Below are 25,090 nucleotides of genomic sequence, written 5' to 3'. Positions count from 1 at the left end.
ATTATAATTTTCTTATAATTTTATATAATTTTCTTTGGTTATTATAATCTTTTCTACAAATTGTAACTGGTGTAAATATTGTTTACTTGCTTAATTCATTTCTCCCTACATCTAGCCTTTGCCTTCCTAACCATACTTACCTACTGCTTCTTATATTGGAAAACTAAAGCCAGAATGATCCATTGAAACTTCCCAAGGCTTACTCTCTGTTTCCCTTTGGACTCATTCTCATCCTTTAAGCTCTGGGTATGAAATCTAATTTTCACAGTTAGACTGCTCTGATACACATTATCCTTAATTTGTTAAATTGTCTTTTTTTCCAAGAAGAGGGATATTAACCATAATTGCATACTGGGTGAAACACAAATCTTGTCCATTGTATAATAAAGCCTGCAATGTTGCTTCATTTGGAAAACGGATTCAAGAATGTAGTGTTTTTCTGCCAGTGAGAAGGATTCAAGAGTCTAGTATGTGTATATGTATTTAAACATGCATATAGAAATGCATTTCCCCTTGTCTGCCACGTAGACTAGAATACTTCTGCTTCCTACTGGCCATTATGTAATTTAGGTGCCAATTAAATGAGATTATGCAACAGTATGGAAATACTACTATATATTCTAACCTGAACTAAATATTTCCCCTTTTTTATCATCATGAGATTAGAAATCATTGGGAGAACTGAGAATTGGGCCTGATGAGAATGAGTAAAATAAGAATATAATAAAGATCAGTTGAGGCTTTCTTGTTGCTGTCATGAGCTTGCTGGTGAGATTTTATTTTATTTTGTTTTATTTTATTTTACTCTTTTGGCTGATTGCATTTAGGTGACTGAGGTGAGAGCCTGCAATGGCATAGGTTCACGGGAGGTTCCAACATTCATCCCTGGATCTGCTGATTGCCAGGTGGGATGAAAGGTGAAGGTAGTGAGGGTGGTGAGTGACATCCACTGAATCAGCAGTATAGATGACTTAAATAATTTATTTCTCTGAATAGCTGGAAAGTTTTCAAATCTGGTAAATTGTTTCTGCCTTTCCATAGAGTTAGAATTAGAAGGCAGCTATCCAAAGGGCTATATCCAATGTGTGTACCTTTCTTCATATTCTGTTGATTTTTGGAAGAACAGACTCTACTTAGACCTCATGAAATATTATTTTATTGACTATTTTCATGGTGGAATGCTCAGTAACTTTTACCAGGCCAAAAACTTCCAGGAATAAAAAGAGGTTTTAAATTTTAGTAATATTGGCCAGTATATCAGCTTTAGAGGAATGGAATTACATTGTTATAGATGGGTTAAATCACTACCCAACCCCCAATTGATTATTAAATTTTCAACAGGAAATTTGATTCCTACTGAAAAATAAAGAAAATGTCTTCAAGGTAGAATGAAAGCCCATGATTGAATCTAATGGATACGTGTGTTTGACAAATTAAATTAGTATCTGATTATTCAAGTTTTTACTCACTTTTATTCCTTCTGTTCTATGGTTTAGAGAACATGGTGGTGGACCAGTAGTCTCAGGACCTTTTTCTGTTCCTGGTCTGCCACTGCCTTTCTGCATAATACAAGGCAAATCATTGTCATGTGGTTATGGTTCCTTCATGCAAAGTGCAGTGAGTAACCCATCTTCTTAGCCACCTACTAGAAATGCTCTAAGAATTTTTGGATAATACCTGAAAAATACCTTGATACTTCCAGTAAGCCATTAAGAAGTTACTTAATTTCTGAATCTCAGTTTTTTGTACAAGATAGAATTTGTACTATCTCTCATCTCCTACTTTTTCTAGGAATATAAGTAAAGCAATTTGAAATCCCCCAAGATTAACCCCATAAATTTAAGGTATTATCTCCCTTGCAGGTAATCGTTGTATGTAATTTATCTTTATGTGCAACACTTTCTCACCAGTGGTTGCTGTGACTGCAGAACACTTTCAGACTAAAGCTAATACTAATATCTGGTAATCAACAGATTAGTTGATTTTAGTACTTACGTTAACTCTTCTTACTAAATTTAAGTAACTGATGGACCATGCTTTTTTTTTTCTTTAAGCCGATCAAAATGGTAAGAACAGTTGCAGGTGTGACCTCTAATATGTTGCTTTTCCAGGCTTATGTGTATCATTGAATGTGATAACATTGTAACTAGGACCATGATTATTGTTTAGTCAAATAAACCAGCCATTATTTAAGGACACAAGGTTAGTTGATATGGTAATTTTAGAGATGTATCACATACGTAGGTGAGTTTACATGGAAGGCCAGGGAATATATCTCCTACAGAATAACATTAAATTGAGACCTAAAAGAGGAAAAGGAATTTGCTAGGTGAAGAATCAGGGAAGCATTCCAGGCAGGCATGTGTGAAGGTCCAGAGGTGAGAAAGAGGTAGGCCCATTTGAGAAACAGAAATAAGGCTACAGTAGCTGGACCATGTGAACAGGGGGAGAGTTCTGAGGTGGATAGGACAAGGATAACTCAAGGTCTTTTACGTTATGCTAAATATTAGCATTTTATTGAGTGTGCACTAAGGAAACATTGCAGAAGGGTTTTAAGCAAGGAAGTGATAAGACCAAATTTGTATTTTAGAAAAGATTCCTTTGGCTGCTGGATGGAGACAGTGTCCCAAGAGGGCAAAGACAGAAGTGTGGAGGCTGTTGCCAAGATTCAACTGAGAGATGATTTTGGGTTGGACAAGAGTGGGGACAAAAAAGTTGGAGACAAATGTGTTGAATTGATGGGTGGATGTATGGATGGGGATGGCTGCTCCTGGATTTCTGTTATGAGCAATTTGGGGGATCATGTACCATTTTGTAAGATGGGGAACAGTGGAGGAAGAGTGGTGGGGGATGATAGGAGTTTAGCCTTTTGTATATATTGAATTTGAAGCACCTGTGAGATACCGCAGTAGAACTCTGAAGCCGGTAGTTGACTATACAAGCAGGAACTAAGAAGGAAGGACAGGGATAAAGATATAAATCTGGGAGTCCTAGGCATATAGCTAGCATTTAAAGCCATAGGAATGGATGATATTGCCCAGGGTCAAAGAATGGAGTGAGAAGAGGACTCGATTGGACTCTGCAAGTGCCAACATTTGGAGATTAACAAAGTGCAGTCATAGAAGTAGGAGGAAAACTGGGAAGAGGGTGAAGCCTCTGAGGCCGAGAAGAGGGCTTTTAATAAGGAGCTAGCAATTGACAGTGCTGAATGCTGCCTTGAAGTCCGGTAAGATGAGGATTAAATAGTAGCTACTGGATTTGGCAAAAAGAAGGTGATTGGTAACTTTTGTTAACAATGTGGGTGTCATGGTTAGTTGGGAATAAGAGTGCCCAAGAGAAAACTATCATTATGAGAAGTTAGGAAGAGACTTTGAGGTGATGCTGGAAAACTTTTAGCCTTTCCCTCTATGTGCTCCACTTCACTTAACTAATTAAAATATTTGGAATTATTATAGATGTTTTAGAACTAGAAAGGATCTTAGAGAAAATTTAGTTCAATATTCTCAGCTTACAGATGGCTAGAGGAACCATGAAGAAGTTAAATGATTTCCTTGAGGTAACCTTGGTAGGAGTTGGAATAACTAGGACAAGGATCCAGGTGTTCTGACTTTCCCAAGGCTGTGCTCATCCCAAAAGAGTGTGCTTGAGGTTGACTCCCTCTGCAGAGGAAAAGGAATTTAGGTAGGGAGGTGGATGAGAACTAGGAGAAGCACCTGGAAGAACAGGAAGTGGAAAGACCTGAAAGGAATAAAAGGTGTTGAAAGAGCTTACAGAGAGGTGAGAGGGAAAGAAGACATAAGACTGGCCTCAGCATTTGAATGACCCCTGGTAGTAAGTGGGAAGACAGATGTCCCAGCTAGAACATTGTCATATTTTGGAGCAGTTTATGGAACTAAGGGTGGTGGATTTCAATTTGTCATTCTGTATCTCTAAGACAAACATTTCCAGAGAATCCTGAGCCCATTTTTCCCTTCTCAATAATTACTAACTTGAAAGGATTAATCGTTATTATTCTTTTGGCTGTTTTTTCCAGACAGTGGAGGATGGGAGGGATGGGTGGAGGACTGGTACCATGATAGTGGAAAAATGGGAAAGGAAGGCTTATATATCCAGGGGCACTAGGAGTCCTAGTCTCTATACGTCATTAACTGCCTATTTGACTTTAGTTAGATCACTGGTAAATGAAGAGGCTGAACCGGTTAAAGTGATTTTTAGGCCACTTTAAAAGTATGATTATGTGCTGCTGTGTCAATGAATGTCGTCCCTCTTTTTCCTGGGTGCATGTGGAAAACCACAGTATTGAAGATTCTGGGATTCTAGGTTAACAGAAGTCTCTCATAGCATTTTTCCTAGTTCTGGGTGATTGTTATAGCCCTATGGTATTATCTACATCTCATTTACCTACATATGTGTATATGAGGGAAGGGAATAATGTGAACTTTAATATTTATATTTTATAACAAATATAAATTAATATTTAATATATTAAATATTTACATCAATATTTTATATAAGATAATATTTAAAAATATGTTCATCTACTAATACAATATAAGATATATAACCATATGTAATATTTTGCATATATGATATATAATTATGATAATAGATTAACATATATTAAAATATTGAATATTTATATATTATATTAAATAGTTGATACCTGATTAGCCATGAGTGTATTGACTATATTGCAGATTACCTGTCTATAGCAACCAAGGACCCTTCATCCTATTGCCCAGCCAGGGCTTAGGCCACTGCAAAAAGAGAAGCCATAATAGAGTCAGAGATGGACAATGTGGTTGGAATGAGAGTGTGAACGTGTGCATTTATGTGTCTCTCTAAGCTGCCTCTCTGGCTGCAATTGCAAATCCAGTTATCAATGACCACTGAATTAGCTATTGTTTTTTTATCTTCCAACCCTACTTCCCATTCAGTTGTGCAAATGGTGACCAAAGAGAAATGATGGAAACTGTCAGTTCTCTGTGTTTGGCTCACAGGTGGATTTTGTCTGACAACATGTGTACTGCATATTACAACGCAGTAGCCCGTGTGGGGTGGTTCTGGGTGTTGGGATAAGTGGAGGGTTCCTGTCTTCCCGTTGGGTGGCTTCTGCTCACTCTGAGCACTGTTCTGCCTAGTGCTGGCCTTCCTAGGCCTTTTGGCTCTACTCTGTCTCGTTGGAGCAAGTACAAGGACTTACAGACCTGTTTCCTGCAGATTGGCAGTGAGCCATTGAAAGCTCTGGGGGATACTTTGCCCAAATCAGGGTGGAGATTGCCAAGCCCTTGCTTCTGGACAGAGTTAGGGAAGATTGAGGTTATGGAAGGTGCTGCCTTTGTTGAAGAGCTCAACTCTGTAGGATGGCTAAAACTGCCGATTAAGGGACAAGTTAAGAATAGGTCTGAGGTTGACTCTTTTGCCCTCCTCTAGGTGAATGTTCTGGAGAACAAAGAGTGTTCACAAGTTAGTTATTATCAGGGCTGGAGGTGGGTGGGAATGAGAAAAAACTGCTCTGTTTTTTCTCCTTTGAAAAGGGAAGGGAGAAATAGGATCAACATTTATGCAGCACCTTTGTGTACCAGACACAGTGGGAGACTATGTTTAATTCAGATTATGCATTAAATAAATATATATTTATATATAATCTCTCTATAAAGATTATATAGAGATAGATATATAGATATTTGTATAGGTAAATTTATATCTATATAGATATAATTATATAGATATAGATATATTTTGTATCTATAGATATGAAAGATTTTGCTAGAGCAAAGTTAACATTATTTTGGAGAATCAACTTTGAAGATTGAAAAGCTCTTCAGGAACTGCAGTTTACATAGGGTAACCTGATTTCTAATTTTGTTAATTCCTTAAGGTAGATTCCTGAAGTAACTTTAAGGGGAAATTCTTGTTTTTCTAGCTAAGATCTTTTCAAATAATTGATGATCACTGAACATAATAAAGTTGTATTTCTATAAACATATTCACTAATTCAGACTTTATAGAGTGCCAGTCAGTTTTTGCCTTTACTATCAGCCATTAATAATGGAAACTTCAAAGGAAGCTCAACTTCAGTATGTGGTCTTAGGCTCCTCACCTTCATCTAAGACTATAATTAATAGAACTGTTTTATTAAAAATGAGCTCTTGGAAGACAGATGCATACGTTTGTTGAGCTAAAGGACAGGAGTCTAGCTAACAATCATAAGCTTGTGTCTCCTTTGAGACCTTTTATTCTGTAGCTCTTAGTTCTTGCCTAGAGATTGTTATCACTATTATTATCATCATCAAATATTAAATATTAATAGTGCTGTGCTCAGTGAACATCAAGTAACAAGCTAAGATTTCTTATCAGTCTTGCTTGGGGAACCTCAGGTTGCCTTGAGGATTTCTGGGAGGCTTTCAGTATATAAAATTCCCATGCAGTTCAGTGGGAAGAAAAGTATTTCCCTGTTTTTCATCACATTTGTCATTTGCTTGCATGCCTGGTCCTGTGTAATTGGTAGCGTTAAAATTAAAATAAATTACTTATCAGTATTCAAAATTATCTATACATAAATGACATATGTAATACATAATTATCTATTAATAAACACATTATTTTTTATGTAAAAAATTGCCCTTATCCATATATAAAAATAGAAATCATCCCTTGTTCTGAGTCTGGACCCTCATGCAAAATTTCATAAAGGGCTGGTTTACCCCCGGTAACTGCAAAATTACGCTGTGCTTTTTGAAGGGGGTTTTCTTCTCATGAGCTGGTATTTATACCAGTAAATTAGCAATGTTACTTTGCTTGTATCTTATTAGAGCTGCTTATGGACACTCTTATGGGTTTGAGAATAATAAGCTAACAAATTACTTGTATTTTGGCTGAGCGTGGTGGCTTGTGCCTGTAATCCTAGCACTTTGGGAGGCCGAGGTGGGTGGATCACTTGAGGTCAGGAGTTCAAAACCAGCCTGGCCAACATGGTGAAACCCAACCTCTACCAAAAATACAAAAAAATTAGTTGGGCATGATGGCACATGCCTGTAATACTCAGGAGACTGAGGCAGGAGAATCACTTGAACTGGGGAGGCAGAGGCTGCAGTGAGCCGAGATCGTGCTACTGCACTCCAGCCTGGGCAACAGAGCGAGACTCTGTCTCAAAAAAAAAAATCACTTGTATTTTATTAAAGTGTTTAGGATTATACATACTTGTCCATTTCTTGTTAAATAAAAGTGTCAACCACACAGTGTCCACTGTGCCTGGACTTGATACTATAGTTTGGTTTAAGTTTTCTTATGCATATACTTTTAACTGAGAATTTTTTTTTGGTCCAACAAGTAAAGTCTTTGCAGCATCTTTTTATAATCTGTCACTCATCCAGGGTCTCTGCCTCTTCTACATTTTTCTTTTCTTAATAAAAAAAAAATAAATCTCTTAATTTTGTTCTACCTACATTCTTCTTGGCAATAGCTACAACATGTCTTGGGCATCTTGGCAGAAGACCAGGTTATATTAGATAAGCCAGGGAAGGCAGTATTTAACTCATATTTTGGGAATATTGCTGATTAGTTCTGAAAGAAGTATATAAAATGCTGCATGTTGTAGAATCTTTGCTTTGAACTGGAGAGAACAGAAATTCAGCTGAAAGAGTAAGAGTGTGGCTATAAATCAAATCTGGAACATCCCTCAGTGTTTAATTAGAGATGTATGTAAGAGGCTGGAGGTAGGGGATGGATGGTGGGAGGTGGGGAAAGGTAGACTTCTGGGTAAAGATTTTACCTGTCCTTTGGTGATCCTTTAGATAGAACACAGTACTGACATATCAGGTTAAAAAATTATATACTACCTTATTCCAAAAAGCTTTAGGGTGAAGGGAAAGTAACTGTTGAAAAGTTGGAAGAATGAGGTTGTGTATAAAATGCACGTCATGAAACTCTATATGCTCACTACGGGTTTGCCTAAAATTTGTCTATTCTCTTGTTAGCAGCCAATGAGGAAGGTGACATAATAAGTTATTAAATTTATGATATCAATATAGTATGTTTTACAGAACACACCATCAAAGTAGTGATGAAGCACTCTACTAGTCTTGATACTGAGAACAGAGACATATTTCTCCTGTGGGGTTTTATGAAGAGAACACTTCATACAAAGTTAACTGGTTATAATGTCCTTGGCTTCCTCAAACTGTGGTTTTTGCACCTGTACAATGGGGATAGGAGCAGGATTGCATGAGGAGGTAGATATAAAACACCTCGCAGTGCCTGGCATGCTTGTAAGCATTCAGTAAATAGTTGCTATCATCTGTATGTACAGTAAACACAGCAACATGTTTCCCAGGAAGGAGCTAATAGATGTATCTTACATATAGAGGCATATGTTGTTAACCATCCACTCAGCTATAGAATTTGTAGTTTGGCTGATCTAAAACCCTTTTCTGGCTTGAAGGTTTTCATACTTCAAAGTGTTAAATCATCCTTGGTAGCAAAATGTGTATTTGTGAAAGCCACCTTAATTTGAATGGCTCCAGAGTTACTAAGTGTAAGTTTTTTGTTTGCCAGAAAACATTGTAGCAACTATGAGAAGTATGAAGTTAGGTTAGAAATATTTCAGGAATTGGGATAATTGGATGAGTTAACATCATAGTACTTCCTACTTGCAACTGGGGTGGAGCATGTAAGGATGGGAAGAAACAAGAATCACGTAGTGATCATTTCTGACATTCAGAGATCCCCAGGAAAGCCATGTTTTCTTTCCAGTAGTACTGGCTGTGGTACGGATTGGGAGATATTCCCAAGATATTTAGAGTTTGTTGGGAACTTGCACCATCTGTCAGAGAAAGGCATGCAGGGTATTTATTTGAACACATGATGCTGAAGCCACTGCCAAATCAAGGACTGAATGCTCTTTGACAGCACACCTAAATGAACACTGTCAAATGTAGATTCCAGTAGTTTTACTTCATGAAGTTTCAGTAGCAAGAATGTAACATTTATTTTGATAACATTTAAAACAATCACTTCTTCCTCATACATTATAGCTCTTAAAATTTTTTCCACTCCTCCTTTTTACATTATCTTTGGAAGCAGTATTTCCTGAGTTTTCTAGTGGAGAATTTTTTTTTTTTAGCCTAAAAATTCTGTATAAGAAGCAGGTTAACTATCCCTGATTCTTTAATGGTCTTACTGTTTTGTAGTCCCTTGCTAGGTTGGAAAGCTTGTCTGTCAAGTTTCTCCTTTTCATATTACAGGGAAAACAATACTATATCCTCAGCTTTGTGACTCCCCTAAGAGCTTGCAGTCATTTTATGAGTTATAATTTTAAAAATAGTCATCAGTCTTCATGACATATCCCTTAAACAGGTAAAGAGATTTTAATGAAAATAAATATTGAGATCCACATGTGATGTTCTCATCAATCATAGCATATTTTCAACAGTAATGATGCTTCTATTGATCATGATGACAGGTATTCTGTGGGGGCAGTGAGAAAGCTTCCATTGCAGCTCATTTTACTTTCGGTGTTTTGGTTACTTGGCACATATAGCTTATTAAGTATTTGATTGTCCCTTTGAGACAGCATGTCTATATTACCCCATCCACCAAAGCAAGGCTATCTTGCTCTCTTCTTATAGGCAAGGAAGCTGAAGTGAGAGAGGCTGAGAAGTAACTGATGGAGCAGAAAGCACTGTCCCTGAGCCCCTCAAGGTTTGCTTAACCATGGAACTATGTTCCTTGTCCTCTACCTGAACACAAGACAGAAAAGGAAAATTTAGTTACCAATCATGTGTGAGAGGAGGAGGATGCTTTAAGTTTTGAATTGCTCAGCTCAGTGGCTTGATTTCCTCTGGCAGTTGTTGGAAGGCAATATCTTCCTCATCCAGGGAATATTGTATTTTATTGTGCTGTAAGGATGTCTACAAAAAGTTCATTGCCATATGAGTACTAGAGAATGGTAGCTTCGCAGAGGCCATCACTAAGAGTTTTAAAAAATGGTCAAGAGTGGTTGCATTAGACAGGAGTGGGAACAGAGAGTGACTGCAAATGGATATGAGGGATCTTTTTGGATTGGTGGAAATGTTCTAAAATTGGATTATGACGATCGTTGCACAACTCTGTAAATATACTAAAATCATTGACTGTATCATTAAAATGAGTGGATTTTATTGTTTATAAATTACACCCCAGTAAAGCTGATTTTAAAATGCCTAAAATTTGGCATGTCTTGAGAGGAACAACATTTCTGCTTGACCTCTGGGCACCATAGCACTTCACAGTGCAGTGTCAATTCTGAAAGCTCCCACACCTGTGTGGAAGTGCACAGGGAAAACCAAGAAGGAGGAGTTGGAGGAAATGGGGATAGACAGAATCTGTTGCTGAGAGGATGCCTATCATCACGATGCGAACAAAATGGCACCACTTATGTGATAATGACAACTCAAAGTAGGTTCCAAAAAGTCAAGTGCATTTCTCTCCAGGGTTTGATGGCTCACTCTCTGAACTGGCCTAACTCTTTCATTAGATTGACAATGATGACACTTCCTAGCCGGTAATCTTACCTTAGCATCTTATCCACCCATATAGACTGTCTATTAAATGATTTGATCAAATGTACTATGCAGATTTGAGTAAATATTATTTAAAAAATCTTTCTATATAACATCAATATGGCAATATAGCTTAATTACCATTTTTTGCTTAGCCGCCATATTTAATAATGTGAATAGAAAATATTTAATGTGACAGGTTTAAAAAAATTTTTCAACCTCTTAATTTGTGTGTGTTTTCTTGAAAACAACCAAGCATTTCGTGTTTGATTTATTGAAGCAATTGGTTGGCTTTGTTCACTTACATTGTTGAGACTTGAGATAAAACTTCAGGACTCCCTCAGTAACTGGAGCACAGGAAACAATTGACACTGTTTCTTAATTCACATTGTTTCTGAGACATTTCCTACTTCCTAGTATAATATAGCTTTCCCATGAGAACCATTTGCTTGCAAATGGTTAGACATGATAGATACACTTCTCACTGGCACACATTCTGTGGGGAGAATTTCACTGTGTTTTGTAGTAGCTGAGTTGCTGTGTGTGTGTTGGGAAGGAGGTCCTGCTTTATGTAAAGATGCCTCCAACTTCATTCAAGCATCTGATGTCTTCTTTTGAATACTAACCCATTCACTTAGGTTCTGCATTGCTTAGCTGGAATATCTTTCCTGACGGAGTATATAATTCTTTTAAGCCTGCCAATTTAAGGAAACACCCCTGCCAATTATGGTGTTTTTAGATATACCCCGTAGGTTACTGTGGAAAGTAGTTCATGACAGTTTGTATCATACATACTGTATGTACATGTATTTGCATGTAGGTACGTGATACTGGCTGTGGCATTGCAAAGTTGTCATCAAGGAATAATTCCAGAAATGGGAAGTAAAACCCATAGATGAGAAAATCTAATCTAATTTGCAGTTCAGAAAAAAATGTTCACATTATTTCTGAAATGGTAGTTCCTAAAATACAGAAGTTATGCTGTATTTAAAGTGAAAGTAGAAGTTTTTCAATTTAAAAAATGATGTGGAACTTTGAGTTTCTTTCTTTTTTGTCTTATTAGATTTTGTAAAAATAATACCACTTGTCAGTTTTGCAGCTCCTTCCATCTAGAGAGCTGAAAGCATTTCACAATCTTTTTTTCCTCATGCCCTTCTCTTCAAGGCAATTTTTGCTGGGCTCGGTTTATTTTTATCATTGCAACAACCAGTTTTTAGAAACTTTTGGAAACGAAAAAAGAAAAATGAGAATGGCACTGTAGCTGACATTCATTTTAGCTGTTTCCTAGTGTGAACGTTTGAGTATTTCTAAAATCTTTTCTCCAAGTATGTCTTATTTTTCTCAGTTTGTCCCAGTTCTAAGTCTCTATTTTGCTGATTAGGTAAAAAAAAAAGTTTTAATGTAAAGCCTTACCCCCAGCAAAATGACTTTTTGAACTTTGAGTTAAATCTTTATTTTTGCAGCGCCAGCAGCTCCTTTTCCAGCAGGCACTAACCCTACCCAGTATAATCATAGACTCATGTAAGGCTGAAACTGGAGGGCCCTCTAGGGATTACCCAGTTTAAGTCTCTCCTTCTAGAAATGATGAGAGGCCCAGAGTGGTTAAGAGATACATGCTTAAGGTCAGACAACTAATTGATGGCAGAGTATGACAAACATGAAGGATTCCTGATTTCCAGTTTGATATTCCTTGGTTTTCCTAAACAAAAGTAGTCTATCTGGACAGAATTAGAGTACACTCTCACAGAGTCCTAGTGTCAGCCACTAGCTTGAATTACACTGAAGCTAATTAAAAATTGGGAGGAAATTTTATTTTTCTAGAGTTTGCCAAATATAGAATGGTAACATTGAATTTATAGACATTTTCTTCTGATCTGTGTATCTTGTGCAATTTGTCTGCAGTAGAGAATGTGGTTTGAACTGACTGGTGATTTGTGTACCTTCCTTAGGCCACCATACCATTTACATCGGAGTCCATGTGCCGAAGAGTTACAGGAGAAGGAGACGTCACAAGAGAAAGACAGGGCACAAAGAAAAGAAGGAAAAGGAGAGAATCTCTGAGAACTACTCTGACAAATCAGATATTGAAAATGCTGATGAATCCAGCAGCAGCATCCTAAAACCTCTCAGTGAGTACTCTCTGAGCGTTGGTGCCTCTCTCTGCCTCACTCCCACGTCTTTGAGAAGGACACCTTTTTGAATCTTGTGGCTAAAGGGGAGGGACACTGTAATACTGAGATGTTTAGAATCTGTTCTAAAGGATAGTGTCTGTGGAGATGCTTTGCTTGTACCGGCAGGTTAATCTAGGAGGTCATCTGGTAAGATTCTGAGTTGATCAGAAAAGGCCTGACTAAGTTTAGGCATAGCTGTGTATTCTACATTTTTATGTGTAATAGGGTAGTATTGCAGATGGTATTTAACTACAGCAATAAACAGTAACTGGAAGACTAAAGAATTTTTTGCATTGTTTATGCTTAGAAATAGATTCTGTTGAGACAGCAGGTGAAGATGAGAATGTATGTCTATATATTTACATATCTTACCAAATGTCAGCATTAAAGGTGACATAAAACCAGGTTATGAGCCAGGTCAGTGATTTAAATAGGAATTGTGGAAAATCATCCTGTAAGAGAGGTCTGTAGAGTGACACAGTTGTTAAGATGTTGAATGTATTAGATGTCATACACTGGATAAAAGTGTTACTAAGAGCAGAATAGCAGGAGGTCAAAGAACACCCTTGAATTCAAGTGATAGGATAGGCTGTGTGTTTAGATGTATGTTTATGTTGCTTTTTGTTTCTTTAATGTGGAGAATATTTGGCTACATGGGCCAAATATTGTGGCTGAACTGAGAATGAATATGTGCAGTAGAAACACATGCCAATTTTGGAAGATTCCCCAACAGGAGTTACACAGTGACAGCTTTTCATGTTGGCAGAGCTCTGTACATTCTTCATGTCTTTGCTACAGTTGCAGAAATATGGACCCTGCAATAAAATGCATTATGGATGGCACAGATAAAGATCGGGTTCAGTCATTGCAGGTGATGACAGGCCAAATTAGAATGAACAGCTCAAGGGTGTTGAAAAGTGAATTTACAGAGTTAAATTAAAGAGGGTGTGAGGCATAGTGATGTGAATTTTTTATAGTCTCACCGTTGGAACTGAGCAGGTGGCTTAGGAAGCTAGAGAAGTGTGGTGCTAAGAGGAGAAATACAGGTGGACCATCGAATTAAAGACAGAAGCTTGGAGGGGAGCTTGAGATGGATCGTGAAATCTAAATTAAAAGCATTGAAATAAATTTAAGACTTAGAAGGACCAGAAGGCAGGAGACTCAAGTTATGTACTTTTCACTGAAGTACTGGGGGAAAGTCTGTCTGAAAGGGATCCTTTATATATCGATTAAGGTAGTGGAGTCTGTTTTGAGAAAAGGCCTTAAAATGCACATAAACATGGCACAGTTAATAGTCTGGAGGAACAAAAGATAACATTCTTTTCCAAATAAATGACTACCATTTATCTTGATTTACTCTGTATCCATCTGTCAAGGCCTGAGCCAGTGTCAAGTGTTCTGTCCATTGTGCATGTGATTGTCTACTCTCTCTCTTTCTCTCTCTCTCTGCGTCTTTTATAACTTGTCTTTCATTCTTCAGATTAGAACAAGAGTGCATCATCACTGTTAATGTTAAAAAGTAAAGAGGTGCTCACCTAGACAAATGGGCCCAGGAATTTTGAGGTTAAAATTATATATCAGCTTTTGAGAAGGGCAGTGGAAACAGTGCCAGCAGCACTCAGGTAGGTCATAAGGAATGAACAGATCAGGAAGATGCTGAGACCGCATGTGTATCAACCATAGAATACTGTTGCATTCTGTGGCATTTGGGGACCAGTTTGAATACAGCATGTGAAATAAACAAGGCAATCCATTCTCTTTCCCCTCAGAGGTTTCTTCCTGGGGGAATACTGCATTGTGTTGTATACTGGTTTTCTGAAGGGATCCTATGGAGAGACAGTTGTTAAGGACTAAATTGTTCAGTGATCATAAAAAAATTATTTATAAATATGCATTTTACAGTTTTGTTCCTGCTGATCAGTGTTATACACTAATGTGCCTTTGGCATATTTGATATGAGTTATCCAATTTGACATGAAGATTCTGTTAGAAATTGCTGTATATCCTCAGCTGCTTTGATGGATTGGTAGTTAATTATTTGGTACAGTTCTGTTTAAAAGTCAGAGTTTTTGCACCTAGATATAGAAAGACATTTAACCCCATGATTTTGGGGGAAGCCATAGGGCTCTGGCACCAACATGATGACAAAATTGTTGTGGGAAAACTGAATGAAATACTTGCCTACTATACTATTATTGTCTCTCAAGAACAGCCACATAACAGTTTCTGTCGTTCTGTGACCTATGGTGTTTGAGTTGCTTATGTCCATAGACATATCACGTCCCATAGACAAGGTTCCCACATGTGTCTGGCAGTGCGTGATTTGATGCTTATACTTCTGAGAAAAACAAAAACCAAAAAGCCCACATATAAATAGTAACTTGATGGGAGTCACCTTTGATTCTTTCCTTGCTCTCACCCTCATATGCAATCCTTCAATGATTTCTGTTGGTTCAACATTTAAAATAGATCTGAATTTTTCTGTTCTTTTCAGTTTTGCGGTTACATTTTTGTCCAGGGAATCATCACCTCTTGCATAGACACTGCAGCAGTCTCTGCTTTTTAAGTATTTCTTCATAGAGAGGCACCATTGATCATCATAAAGTGTAAATTGGATCATGTCCTTCCTCTGCTGAAAACTTCCCATTGTCCTAAGAATAAAACCTCAATTGGGCATCATGGCCCAGTGTCTTTCTAGTCCTGTGATGTGCCATTCTCTCCTTGCTCACTTTACTCCAGATACATTGATATTGGAGTTCCTTGGTGCTAAAACCTTTTCTGCCTCAGGGCCTTTGTTCATGCAAACTTGTCTTCCTGAAATGGTCAGCCCATTCTTGTCCTGGTTAGTTTTTCTGTTCCTGTATGTTCTGGCTTTTAAATTTTACCTCTTCAGAGAGTCCTTTCCTTACACTCTCTCTAGTGCAGATTCCCCTTCATCATTCTTTCCCAACGCCTTATGTTTCCTTCAGAATATATGTTTTAACATGTGATTTTTGAGAGCTTACAGGTTTGTCTTGAGCTGTTGCTGGATTGTAAACTCCATGAGAGCAAAGATCAGGTTGTCTTGTTCACTTTGTTATCTTTGGCGGTGCACAATGCCTGGCACATAGTATGGTCTTCGTATGTGTTTACTGAGGAGTAACTGAATGAATGAATTACTACAGAGAAAGACGTAAGCATTGCTTTAATTGGTCTAAATATTTCTTATATCCTAGATAGAGATCCAGCTGATTTTCTTGTTTTTAAGCCTGGAACATCGTATTTATATTTCCCTGCCCTGCCTTTCTCCCTTGACACATAAAATCTGGTCTTCGCTTTTAATTATCCCACTTTGGAAAGTGCCTCATTATTTTGTCTATCGCCAAAGTGGGATTTTGGTCTGGGTAGGTAACTCCCAAGTGTGTAGAGCTGCTTGTTAACCACAGGTGAGGGATGAAACTGAACCGCAAGGCACATTAATTTTTCATATACACTTAAAAATGCTCACTGTTCCACAGAGCAGGCAGCCCCCCTTCAGAAGCCATATTAAGGTGACATGAGCTGGCACCGTGGCACATGCCTATAGTCCCAGGTACTCCAGAGGCTGAGGTGGGAGGATCATCAGAGCCCAGGAGTTTGAAGCTGTAGTGCTCTATGATTGCCCCTGTGAATAGCTGCTGTGCTTCGTCCGTGGCAATATAGTGAGACCCTGTCTCTACAAAAACATGAAAGGGCATTTATAAGAAGTAAACGAAATATCTTCCAGTATTTAGGCACATTAAGGAGATGGCATAATTAACAGGTTCATTTAGTTTATAACCTAATGCTTTCTATTTTCTTCATGGCTTTGGTGTCAAGACCGGGTTTCTAAAAAATAAATGAGTGTTTGATTTTTACACATTTGGAGCTCTGAGGAGGAAGCGAGCTAGCTTCGTATCCCCCTCTGAGCTCAGCAGCAGCTCCAAGTCCTTTCACAGCTGCTATTCCCAGTGTGGCGTCAGAGCTGGTGTCCCAGCTGGGGACACAGAGAAGGAAACGTGTGTGAGAGCGTGGTGCACTGAGCCATGGGGAGAGAGAAGCTGGGGAAGGAAAGTGAAATGGAAGAACAAGCAGGAGAGACAAGGGAATGAGGAGGTGGTGTGGAGTGGGTGGTTGAGAGAAAAGTTAGATTGTGCTCTTTCTTAAAAATAATCCTTTTGCCTCCTCCACTGTGCATTTTTTTTTTCTAAGTTAGCAGCTGCCATCCTCTGAGGGTTGCCCAAAAAGTGGGTGGGAAGGTGGTCCTGGCTGAGATAGGCTTTGGAAACACAGCACACCTTCCCAGCCTACATGGTTTTGGCCTCTGTGCCTCCCATTTTGTTAGTGTCCAGGGATACTTATGGGGGCATCACAGGCTACTTTGTGACTGTAGAGATCCTGAAGATGTGTAAGATGGTAGGAAACAAAGCTACAATCAGAACATCGTGTTCAGCATTTTGATCTGATGTGTAAGATATTTCTTGACAAGCATGAACATGCATTCATGCTTGGAGGTGCTAACTGCCTCTCACACACAGGTCTTGCCCGTTGTGGAATCATAGCGCTAGGTATGTCCATACAGACACTCATTCAGTCTTGTGGTATTCTTTTTTAGCTTTTTGGATGTGTACCAGAACTGACGGATTTATGCTAGTGAACATTGTTCTGTGAGCCTGGGACAATGGATGCTGGTTGGTGATCCAGTTATATTCAGGAAACTGAAACAGAGAAATGGGCAGCTGCTTTTGTTTGGTGCTTCCGGGTAAATGAACAGAGTAGCTTTTCATAAGAGCCAAGAATATTTGGTGTTGTGTCATTTGACTTCCCCTTTTCCCAGTGCACACCCCTCCCAACCTGACCTCATACTTCTGGGTACATTTGTACTTTTTCTTGATTTTTAAAATGTTTTCAGGCAAGATCCTTAATTTTGATACCATAAAATAAGGTTTCTTTAATTTTCTACATGCCATTGGTATTCTCAAAAATCGATCTATATATAGGAGAAAAGGCTTTGGAAATGTATGAAAATGAGGTAGACCTGTCCCAGTTTAAAAAACAAAACACAAACACAATAAAACTATACCATCTCTTTCATCCCCTTCTCTATTTTTCACCTTATATAAGTAGGAGGAAGTACTTTGTCTTTAGGTCTGAGTACAAAAGCTTTTTATATTAAAAAATGTTTTAAAACTTATAGTTTGCCTTTTCAGAAGGGACACTTGTGTTGTAATTTTACTGGAAAGGGAGCATATCAGAGTGGTTAAGAGTGCATATTTGAGCCAGATTACTTGAGTTTGAATCCCAGTTCATACCAGCAGTGTAACCTTGGTTATTTACTTAACTTCTTTGTGCTCTAGTTTCCTCATATGTAAAAAGGGGATGATCGATTTTAATCATAGTATTCTGAACATGAAGTGAGCACTGCATATAGTCAGCAATAATGGTTAGCAGTTATTATTTTGAGTTACTATGATTGCCTTCTTCAAGCTTATCTTTTCCTATCCATCATACACAGGTAATGCCAAAAACTTGAGGCTAAAACTCTGTAGAGCTTAATTCCTTGTAAACAATAACCACTATTCTTTAAGCTCTTCTGGTCTTTTCTGCCACAAATTCTCACTAGGTGTTCTTTTGCTTTAGCTGTCGGCTTGGCTCTTGGCTCCTAACGGCATATTTGGGAGAAGCAACCTAAATTCAGTCTCTTATCTTGCCAGTGAGTGTCAGTCTGCATGTTGGCTGGCAGGTGAGAGGACCAAGGGAACAAGGACTTCAAGGGGCGGAGGTGCTGTCTCTTGTGCTGCTCTTTTTTGTGGAATACTGCCACCAGCAAGTGGCTTGGTGTACCAAGGGTGTCCTTGAATGTAGTCGGCAGTTGTAATTCCCCGTTCTGGATGCCTGAAATCAAATAGACTGTTCTGTCTTTTATAGGAAGGATCTCTTTCTGGCTCTTTCTTTGTGTTTCTTTGTGAAATTAATCTGGTTAAGAAGGGCTGTTGGGTGGGACAAGTCAGCAATTTGGAGGCAGTGTTGTGCAGAAAGGAAAAATATTTGGCATACTTGTGTTTTTGGTGGCAATGGGTTGGCTCAACAATGTTGAGTTTTGTGTGGTACAAATAATTGTTGTTTATTCCTCTGTGATGCTGATGAATACAAGAGGACTGTGTCATAGTGCTTCTGCTTCTTTAGCCAGTTAACTGCATAAGTCTCTTAGAGAGCCTTGAGTTTCTGAAATGCAGCTCTCTTGAAGTCACCTTGAAGTGCCCTTCAAATGGCAGATTTTACACTATTCATTTCTTGTTGCCACTGGCTATTCTATTCTAATAGTTATTCCATGTTATCATGCCATGAGATGTTATGAATAGTGTGTTTACACGTGTCATGGGAGAGTTGATGTTGTTGCTATTTATAGTGACTTATGAGTTCAGGAGACCTCAAAGGGTTCTAGTGTACTCCACGTGCTGGGGTACTCAGGGCTAAAAAGAGATTGTGACTTAGGGTGGAAAATGGGGGGAAACCAGAATACTGTGCAGAATTTCAGTGTGAAATTTACTTTAGTGAAGTAAATGGGGTATAAATGACTGTCTGCCACAGGCATTACCACCTAAGCGGAAGGCAGGTCACATCCTGTGGTTTGGGATTCAAATTTACAAGGCAGGAAGCTTGAATGTGTATTTGTGAGTTTGTGTGAGTGTGTGTGATTTGAATGCACTGAAAAAAAGAAAGATATTGGCAAGGGTCTTCTTGAAATAGTATTCTGTTTAGGAATTTTTTCATATAGAAGGAAATAATTCTTAAAGAACAAGGGTTCTTAATACCAGGGATTTAAATTCAGGGCTTTATGAGTGTGAACTCATAAATGCAGAAGTAGTTGGGGTGAGGGACCACGGGCCTACTCTATAAATAAATTCTGCGGAATTCTTCCATGACCACAATCTGGAGGCAGGAATGTTAGGCTCTTTTAATAACTTTCCCATGGATAGGAGTCTTACTTGACTTTTCATCACTTTTATAGAGGTGTTGCGAGCAAGGAGTCTCCATTTTCCTGGTTAATATAGAATCAAGATCCAAGTTATCCTTTATCCTTCTCTGTTCTTTTTCTTCCATAGCCAGCCATGCACTGAGCGCTGTTGGTTTTTCCTTCAAAGTTTCTCTTATGTCTGCCACTTCCTTTGAATTCCTAAGGCAATACTTCTTATTTGGAATTTCAGCGTTAAGTTCATCCTTGAAATAGAAGGGAGTTATTTCAGACAAGGCTGCCAGACATCTAAAATATTAGTTCTATAGTCTCTCCTTAATTAAATAACAAACAAACAATCCTTTTTTTTTTTTTCCTAGCAAACAGTATTTATTCCCCTTTCCCCCCGGGTGTCATTTCTTTGGGAATAGAAAAATGACCTTGTTTTGTGTATCTAGCCAACAATTCTTTTTTTTTTGTTATACTTTAAGTTCTAGTGTACATGTGAACAACGTGTAGGTTAGTTACATATGTATACATTTGCCATGTTGGTGTGCTGCACCCATTAACTCATCATTTAACATTAGCTATATCTCCTAATGCTATCCCTCCCCCCTCCCCCCACTCCACAACAGGCCCCGGTGTGTGATGTTCCCCTTGGTGTGTCCATGTGTTCTCGTTGTTCAATTCCCGCCTATGAGTGAGAACATGCGGTGCAAACAAACAATCCTTCTATTGCTCATCATTACTTAAAGTAATGAGTAAAGCAACAATGTAACAAAGTTTCCTCTGCTACTTTCAATATTTTATGTAGTTTAATGAAAATTATAGATGTACTGTGTCTCAGCAAGGCCACCTTAAGTTCATTTTTATGAACTCATAATAACTTCCCCAGTTTTTGAACTCTTGCAGCAAATATTATCTACATCACACAATCTGATACTTAGATCTGTAATGCCTCAAATGGTGACTTACCTCTGTCATTCAGATGTATGTCATCTCTTCAGTATTATCATTAGAGACTCAAAGGCAGAGGCGATATTGCATGCTTCTTTTGAATCATGTTCTGCAATAGCATATTTGTTGAGTGGATAGGTAAATAAAATGCCCAGAAATTACCCATTAGGTTAAAATAATCTGGTCTATCCAAGAAAATTTACAACTATCTTGGTTAAGAAAATGCTGTCCCTTCAACCTAAATCCTTACTGAAAAGTGATTAAAATATAAATAACCAAAGAACTGTCCACTAGAGTGAGTTGAATCATGGTGCAGTGAAAAGAGAGAATACCAGGAAAAGTCTTTTTTTTATGCTGTAGTTCTACAATTTGCAATAACCAATTTGTACATAATTAAAATAGAAATTGTCCATGTTTTAAAAACAGAGATAAAAGTGCTACCTGTGTATTTTTTTTCTCATGGGAAATATATTAAAATATTAAAATGCCTGAAAACATGAAGGTAAGTGTTGGAATGCAAAATATTATAAGACAGCATTTCTTTAAAGAACTGTATAGCTTTCTGAGTTGGAATAAGCCTGCCTTTGCTTACGTTTATTTATTTAGGGTTCATATTCCACTGTGTTGAGTGAGGATAGAGCATAAAAGAGGTTACTTATGGCAGTGATATTTGTTAATTACTGAATGTGTCACTGAGGCTGTTTACGGAGTTTTTTTTTACATGGAGAACTTTAAGAGTTGGTACTATATGTGTATCTGGGATAGATATACAGATTAAGGTCCATGTTGCTTTCAGAGATGAAATAAGACGACTTTAGCACCCTTGTCAGGATTATGATTTACTGATTCTGAAACAAGAGCATAACTGGAATGTTCTATTCTTTTGCTATTTGCCAATTAGCAGAATTCTATTATTTAAAAAAACACATTGCACATGATATCCTTACTTTAGAAACTACTCCTGATGGTGATGGTATGGTTATTAAACACTTTGTATCAACATTATCTTTTGTCATTTATCAAAATTTTACCACAAAGACCACAAGATAAAGCAATTATATTTAACTGATTCTACTTCATTTATGAGGCTTTGGGTAGGAATAATTTAAGTGTAATGGAAAATATGACTTCTGGATGCAAATGTTCAATAAACATGTGGGCTGTCTAGCTATCTGTGTTCGTTCAAAGCTGAAGTTGTTTTCCTCAGAAAATAGGGCAATTTCTGTTACCAAGGTATGGAAATAGCAGTTTCTATAACTAGAAATTTACTGCAGATTCACCCAGTATCCAGAACACATGCATGAGCAACTATAAAATCCTAAGTCAATTATTTGTCTAATTGTACTTTGTTACTTCTTGTGACACTGCTGAATGCCACAAACAACAACAACCAAGCAGATGGGCAAAAACGCTTCAAAAGGATTTTAGATTATTTTTTATTGATGTCCACACACAGACACAGCTAATACTCTTCCTTGCTCCTCTGATTCCTAAATATAGGTTTTGAGCAAAAGATACGCTGGTTAAGAAAGACTGAAGATAGGTAGCTGGCATTCCAGTGGCCATTTCAGTTAGATCAAATGCTAACCAAAGTTTTCAAAAAGTGTGGCGGAAAGTTTTCTGAGCTATTGTTTGCATGCTCCAACCACACTTGGAAGGTTTATAGATTTTTTGCTCTTCGTGAAACTGACTTTGGAAATCTGTCTATGCTATATTTTCCTTAAACCTCTTTTATCCTATTATTTTATGATTCTTTCTGACATTAGTAAAAACATCTAAGCAGTTAATACAATAGGATAAATTTGAGGATGTTCTTTGTACATTTTTGTGTAGAGGAAGAAGTGGCCAAGATGCTTTCCTCTTCTGGCAGATGGAGAGAAGGTGCTGTCTTTAGTGACTGAATGCGAGTGGGGAACCTTTGATTTTGTAAAAGGCTCATACAAGTTCAGATGAAAAAGAAATCAATCAGGGAAATGTATAAGAAGAAAAAACAACCTGGAGACTATATTTATTTTTAAATAACAATTGAGTTTTAAAAATGTCATTGATTTCTGTATTTTGGCCAGTCACAGGGAATAGAGGGGGAAGTGCAGGGATAACACTGAAAGTAAAAGGAGAGAGAGGAGATGACTTATTCTGAGAAAGAAGCAGAGGAAGTAGAAGAATGCCATCAAGAAAGACAATGAGATTAAAGAAAAATCACTGGGTGAATGGCAAGGGCTAACATCTTACCCCCTCAAAATAGAGCTCTCTATAACTTAATAGGACCAGCTCTCTACATCCAATCCTCAAACCGGTTTCAAGTGGCCTCTACCTGCCTTATCTTTAGTTTCCTAGGGATAGTTTTTTCACCATGATTTTCAAATGATCATAGTGATTCTCTAACGATTTTCCCTTTATTCTTATGTTATCATTACCTCTTTGTGTTGGTTTTAGACTCATCTCTACCAGATGTTCCTCCTATAAGAAACTTGGGCCTTGTCTTATAGTTATGCTAGTCCTTTTCCTAATACCTGATTTTTAAAATTACCAGCATACCATATGATAAATATCTTTAGCTTTCTAAAATTTCTTTTTAAACATACCCTAGTCTTCTAGCAGATTATTTAATATAACTTTCAATTCTATACTTTAAAAAGTATAAAATTCAGTTTATACTTTTTATAGGACGTTACCTCAAGTCTTTGTTCAGCCACAAGATAAAGCTGGACTAAGGTCCAGCTTTAACAAAGATGCTACCCTGAGCGTCCACACCAAATCCAAGGCTGTCCTCTTGGTAGTCTGCCTGATGACAGAGGAAATTCAGAGTCAGGCAGTGGGACTTTTTTGGAAGACAGCTGGGTCTAGGGGAATTTTTGTAAGCAATGAACCATTCTTTAATTGTGAAACCACTGGATGTGGTTAGTAGTTTATTTTAAAAATACCATATGTTAGTTCATTCCTATATACTGTGACAATCATAGTTTAATCAAAAGTTGCTTGTGACATTTCTGTTAGTATTCATAAAAGAGTGGCTTGCTTCCTTGAAATCCTGAACTCTGTGCCAAATGCCAGCACATTGACAATTACAGTTTGGCTTTTAGGCAATTGTGCAGCTTTTTGAGTATGTGGTAAGTTTTTATTTATTTTTGTCACTTTCACTAATTTGTCATCTTCTTAAATGGAAAAATATTTTCTCAGCATTTTGTTTGGTAAATAGGGACTTTTACTCTTTTCTCCATGGTTCCCCGAGAGGAAATAAGCTAATGTAACTGCTTTTCGACTCTTTTTTTTTCTGGCCAGAAAGCCAAATGAATGCATGATCTCATTGAGATATGATCTATTTGTATGAACTGTAAACTTGTAAGCTTGTCATCATCCTTCATGGTACTGGGGCAGGCACCTGGCTGGCCACTGTAACAGGATGAGGAAAGAGATACAGCGAGATCCCTGAGACTTCAATTCAGTGCAGTGCAAGTCAATTCATTTCAATTCAGCTCACTTTAATCCCATCTAAGAAATATTTATGGAGTACTTTTTAGGCATAGTCCTGAGCACTGGGGCTGTAGAAATGAAAATTTTATAAAAACTGACATTTTCGTGGGGGAAATAACACAAATCAGATAAATTTAAGAGAATGTGGTAATTGCTAACTACATCAGTATCAGTATCAGGAAGGATGAGATGCCTCATTCATCCATCCATTTCTTCATCAAAAATATTTATTGAAGGTCTACACCATGTACCAAGTACTGTGCTGGATGTTGGGGTGATGATAGTGAACAAAATTAAAGACTTTCTACCTTTGGGGAGCTTGTAGTCAGTTTGGAGAGACACTAACTAATCAAATACCCATACAAATAAATGTTAAGTTCTACCTTTGGTATGTACTGTTGGAGTGTGGCCCATGGTGCTGTGAGATTTGATAAAAGGTAGGTTCTGATCAAGGTAGGGAGGTTAGGAAAGGCTTCTCTGAGAAAGTTATGCTTGAGTTGAGATCTGAAGGATGAGAAAAAAAAATTTTGGTGAAGGCTCTAAGTGAAAAAAATACTGCAGGTCACAAGAAGAGCACAAAACAAGGCTCTGGGCTAGGAGAAAGCATGATGAGTACAAGAGTGGTTATCTAAGGCAGGCCATCAACGCTGACCAAGTATGTGAGGCCTCATTGAGGAGAGTTCCATCTAAAAAATAATTTCATTATCTTTGACTAATAGTTGAGGAAATGGCCAAGGTGGGTGGATCACCTGAGGTCAGAGTTCGAGACCAGCCTGGCCAACTTGGTGAAACCCCATCTCTACTAAAAATATGAAAATTAGCTGGGTGTGGCAGTGTGTGCCTGTAGTCCTAGCTACTCAGGAGGCTGAGGTACGAGAATTGTTTGAACCTGTGAGGCGGAGGTTGCAGTGAGCCGAGATCATGGCACTGCACTCCAGCCTGGATGACAGAGTGAGAGTCTGCCAAAAAAAAAAAAAAAAAGAAAAAAAGAAAAT

The 25,090-nt window shown here is 37.9% G+C and overlaps 1 protein-coding gene across 3 annotated transcripts in view; it reads left to right on the top strand.

The window, feature by feature from the left end:
- SLC4A4 (solute carrier family 4 member 4) overlaps positions 1–25,090 on the top strand; it is a 475,003-nt gene that overhangs the window by 145,739 nt on the left and 304,174 nt on the right. For all 3 annotated transcript variants that reach the window (XM_054683021.2, XM_517243.8, XM_009447756.5), the window contains exon 3: positions 12,491–12,670. In XM_054683021.2, coding sequence (XP_054538996.1) covers positions 12,491–12,670 — 180 coding nt within the window. The remainder of the gene's footprint in view (positions 1–12,490; positions 12,671–25,090) is intronic.

This window comes from Pan troglodytes, chromosome 3, assembly GCF_028858775.2.
Source record: "Pan troglodytes isolate AG18354 chromosome 3, NHGRI_mPanTro3-v2.0_pri, whole genome shotgun sequence".
Lineage (NCBI taxonomy): Eukaryota > Metazoa > Chordata > Mammalia > Primates > Hominidae > Pan > Pan troglodytes.
The sequence above is the reverse complement of the archived record's forward strand: the minus strand, read 5'-3'. Positions and strand labels throughout refer to the sequence as shown.